Source organism: Arachis duranensis, chromosome 4 (assembly GCF_000817695.3).
Source record: "Arachis duranensis cultivar V14167 chromosome 4, aradu.V14167.gnm2.J7QH, whole genome shotgun sequence".
In the NCBI taxonomy this organism is placed as follows: Eukaryota; Viridiplantae; Streptophyta; class Magnoliopsida; order Fabales; family Fabaceae; genus Arachis; species Arachis duranensis.
Window position 1 is genome coordinate 114195733 of NC_029775.3, and position 4562 is coordinate 114200294.

At 29.9% G+C, this 4562-nt stretch overlaps 1 protein-coding gene across 4 annotated transcripts in view; it reads left to right on the forward strand.

Moving 5' to 3' along the window:
- Positions 1-254: 254 nt before the first annotated feature.
- Positions 255-4562, forward strand: part of LOC107486038 (beta-glucosidase 12) — a 4702-nt gene continuing 394 nt past the window's right edge. Inside the window, exons 1-14 of one of the 4 annotated variants that reach the window (XM_016106576.3) lie at positions 255-478; positions 582-654; positions 768-856; positions 962-1031; positions 1103-1161; positions 1511-1586; positions 1676-1753; positions 1834-1921; positions 2062-2317; positions 2929-3044; positions 3164-3378; positions 3508-3539; positions 3877-3979; positions 4437-4533. In XM_016106576.3, coding sequence (XP_015962062.1) covers positions 332-478; positions 582-654; positions 768-856; positions 962-1031; positions 1103-1161; positions 1511-1586; positions 1676-1753; positions 1834-1921; positions 2062-2317; positions 2929-3044; positions 3164-3378; positions 3508-3539; positions 3877-3979; positions 4437-4533 — 1499 coding nt within the window. In that variant the 5' untranslated portion in view covers positions 255-331. Of the gene's footprint in view, positions 479-556; positions 655-767; positions 857-961; positions 1032-1102; positions 1162-1510; positions 1587-1675; positions 1754-1833; positions 1922-2061; positions 2318-2928; positions 3045-3163; positions 3379-3507; positions 3540-3876; positions 3980-4436; positions 4534-4562 lie in introns of all 4 variants that reach the window. The other 3 variants (XM_016106578.3, XM_021141072.2, XM_021141073.2) reach the window with 3 other exon arrangements.

Genomic DNA, 4562 nt, shown 5'->3' on the forward strand with positions numbered 1-4562 from the left:
TTCATTAATTTTTTATTGAGTTAATTTATTTACTTATTTTCAATTTTAATATTAAATAAAATTTAACAAAATAAATATTGTTACATGTTAAATTTAATAAAAAACAAATTTTAACATGAATCTCAAAATAAAATTTTATAAATTTTTATAAAAACAAAAATATAATTATATTAAAACAAATATATTGATTTATATAATATTATTCCTTTTTTTTTAACTTAGTGGGGGCAAATGCCCCCCTCCACCTTGAACCTGGGTCCGTGTCGCATTATTAAACAGAAAGCAGAAGCGTATTAAATATTTTGTTAAAATTGAAAAGCAAATAGTGCAAATGAATTCACTTATGTTCATCAATTCCAAGCACTACCTTGTACATACTATGTATCTGTATATACTAATTCTATTACTTGACTATTCATCATATGCTTCCATTCACATCAATCCAAGTAACTCTGACTCATCTTCTAACAACTTTCAGGTTTACATTTAATAAGTTTACCTTTCACCTTTATTCATATATGTTATTTGAATATGGATTTCAATTAAGGCCTTTTAGATTTTCCGATTCTTATAATTCACAGTGTGACCAAGCTTCAGCAAATGATGGAGGATATCCAAGTGTTTGGAACACCCTTGTTGGTGAGGAATATCCAAGTAAGGGGGCAGGTCTTTTTAGACTTTTAACAATATTGAAAGCAATTTTGGTCAATGATTAGCATTATTGGCATTTTATTATTATTATTATTATTGTAACTTATATATGCCAGGTTTTCCTATGTACTATGGCACAGCCTCTGTTAAAAGAAGTACCTTCCCCACCGATTTCATGTTTGGTACAGCATCCTCTTCATATCAGGTTTAATTTTTCCTATGATTATGTTAATCCACCTTCTTAATTAGCATGTCCATTATTTAATTAAAATTAATCTAATATGCTACCTTGGTGTATGGTTATGTAAAGTATGAGGGTGCAGTGAATGAAGGTGGCCGAAGTCCAAGTATATGGGACACTTACACTGAGAAATACCCAGGTACATTAACACTTCTCTTTCCATTGAGGTTAGCAAAAAACCAATTTTTTTAATTTTTATTTGGGTGGCAGAAAGAATAAAAGATCATAGTAATGGTGCGGTTGCCGTTGATTCATACCATCTTTTCAAGGTACATATTGTTGCCTTTAGTTTGACCTTAAGCAATGTTGTAAATTGAATTTGCAAACGAGAACTATTAGATGAATCGACATGTTTAACTAAACTGCTTAATATCACACACTTGTTTGCATATTGTGATTCTCGGTATTGTGATGTGAAAACTTTGTTTGCAACTTGAAAATTAGTATGTTGTGTTGTGTTGTAGCCTATTGTGATTAATTTACTTAATTAAGGGTAATACTATGATTGTGGAATTGGTGATGTGAAAACCTTAATTTAAAACCATGACTTAAATGGACATTGTGTTCTATATCTATCTTTCACTTTAGTTAGTTACTAAGCATATGTTTTCTTAATAGGAAGATGTGAATATAATGAAGGACATAGGATTCAATGCATATAGGTTCTCAATCTCATGGAGCAGGATACTTCCGGGTAAGAATATTATATGCTTGAACTCTTGTAGTCCTAGTCTTATGATTAGCAAGAAATTTAGTGCTTGCTAATTGTACTGTGATCATTAGGTGGAAACTTAGCTGGAGGAATAAATAAAGAAGGCATCCAATATTACAACAACCTCATTAATGAGCTTCTTTCAAATGGTTTGAAATTCATAATCCCCTCTGTTTTCCATTGAAATTCATCAAATTTTATGTTAAGACTTTAGTGGCTTTTGTGACAGGAATACAGCCCTTTGTAACTATTTTCCATTGGGATTTGCCTCTGAGCCTTGAAGATGCATATGGTGGCTTTTTGAGTCCACATATTGTGTAAGGATATGCTTACCTATCCCAGCAAAACCATTAAGCTAAATTACCCTGTTCATAAACATTGATGTAGATATGTAGCAAAGTAAATTATAATAATGTTAAGTGATAAGTGATAATGGTTAATCATATCATAATGTTAGGGATGATTTTAAGGACTATGCAGAGGTGTGCTTTAAGGAATTTGGGGACAGAGTGAAACACTGGATCACATTGAATGGGCCATCCATTTTATCTCTATTAGGCTATGCTCATATTTTGAAAGCCCCAGGAAGATGCTCAAGCTGGTTGCCCTTCAATTGCTCCGGTGGAGATTCCGCCACTGAGCCTTACCTTGTGGCTCACCACCAGATTCTTGCCCATGCTGCTGCTGTCAAACTTTATAGGGAAAAATACCAAGTAAATTCTTTCCTTCAACAATTTCTCATAAAGCTATTAGCCAAGATCATGTTACATCATTGCAACTATCAGCAATTATTATGCTACTGTATAACTTTTTATTCATTAGCATAATTAAGTTCTTACAAAATTCGTTATTGATTTTTTAAGTTCATACTTTATATGTAGTCTAACTAACTATCTCTTAAATCTTATAGTAAACTATATCAACTTTTCTTGAAGTTAGATTTATTAAGGTATCAAGTGTTATAGAAATTAAACCAGGGAAATTAGTATATGCTTTTTGCAAATGAAGGAGTGTAGTGTGTAATATTATTTAATTTCAAAAAAATTAGTATGATTTACCTAAAGTTGTAGATTAATCTGAAACCGTTCTGCCATACTTTTTAGAAACATGATTATACAGGCATGTTTAACATGAATATGAAATCTGAACCTTTTTAATATGATTTTATTCTTTACAAAAACATTAGAGCTTCTTTCATAAACTGGTTTTAGGAATGTCAAGTATATTAAGTTAGTTCTAAAGCCTCATACATGTAAGGCATCTAGTTTGTGTAATATCCTACTTTGTGAACTAATTTATACTTAAATGTGATCATTTCTATCAGAAATCTCAAAAGGGTCAAATTGGGATTGCTCACAGCATTGACTGGGCTATACCTATATCCCATTCTGCTGCTGACATTGATGCAACATCAAGAGCACTGGCTTTCAGGATAGGATGGTAATTAATTTGCACTATTTTATTTTTTCACACATAGTAAAATTGTTTACCTATGACTACCAATGTCAAATTAATTAAATTGACTAACATTGTTGTCACAATTTCTATTGTTCTTTAAGGTTCATGGAACCAATAACTTATGGTTCATACCCTGTTGAAATGGTTAACTATTTGGGAGATAGATTGCCAAGATTTTCTCAAGAGCAATATAAAATGGTCCAAAATTCATTTGATTTTATTGGTATCAATTATTATACCACATCTTATGTGACGGATGCTGAATGTCAAGTTGAAAATCAAACAGCCTTCACAGACTCTTGCACAGAGTTAACAAGTAAGCTAATTAGATAGATTTAATCAAGCTTATAAAATGTTTTTCTTTTCTTTTTTTTCTATCTAATTTTTGAAACTTTTATCTTTCTGATTCTACTACCTCCAATGACATTTGAAAATGTTGCATCAGATGAGCGAAATGGGATTCCTATTGGTCCAAAGGTATGCACTAACAATTAAGATCATTTAATGTTACTGAATTGTTGATGTAAAATTATGCTAAGATCTATATTATTAAGATTATTTAGTGTATGGAATATCACGAGTTACTTAGTGCATCATAGCATTGTCCTTCAAACACATACAACTTGGGATAGTTGGTTCATATTCATTTTATTTTAAGCTTTTATTATGTCCATGAAAATTGATTTGATGGTTTTAACTTAATCAACTAATAAGCTTTTATTTTATTTGATGTTTCCCATTTCCTGAACATTATTGTCTACAAATAGTTAAATATTTAGAAGAGCATACTAACATGGATAATTTTATTTTGCAGGGTGCCTCAAATTGGATCTACCTATACCCACAAGGAATTGAGGAACTACTAATATACATGAAAAACAAGTACAACAATCCAATTATATACATAACCGAGAATGGTATATAAATTATTATTATTAGGTTTAATTATTCTATCGGTCGTTACCGTTTCACTAAATTTTTAATTAGGTTCTTATACTTTTTTTTCTTTTCAATTGAGTCCCTACACTGTTTCTAATTTTGTAATTAGATCCTTCCTAATATAAAAATTGTTAGAATTAACTGAGTATTTTTTCATAAATTGAAGATATCTATAATTAAGAACTTAATTAAATTTTTGATCACGTATTTTTTTTTAAAAAATATTCTATTAATTTTAGTATTCTTGACATGAAAATGATCTAATTACAAAATTAAAAACAATGCAAAAACATAATTGAAAAGAAAAAAAAAAAGTATAAAGACCTAATTATAAATTTGATGAAATTATAAGGACAAATAGAGTAATTAAACCTTATTATTATTATTATTAAATAACATTTATGCTCTTATACTTCAACTTATTTTAATTTGAAGGATATCCTGAGGCTAACGATGGAAAAATGTCACTTGAAGACAGAGAAAGAATAGATTGCCATATTCAGCATCTTTACTACATTCGCAGTGCTATGAGGTATGGATCATTAAGATTTGCAAATTGCT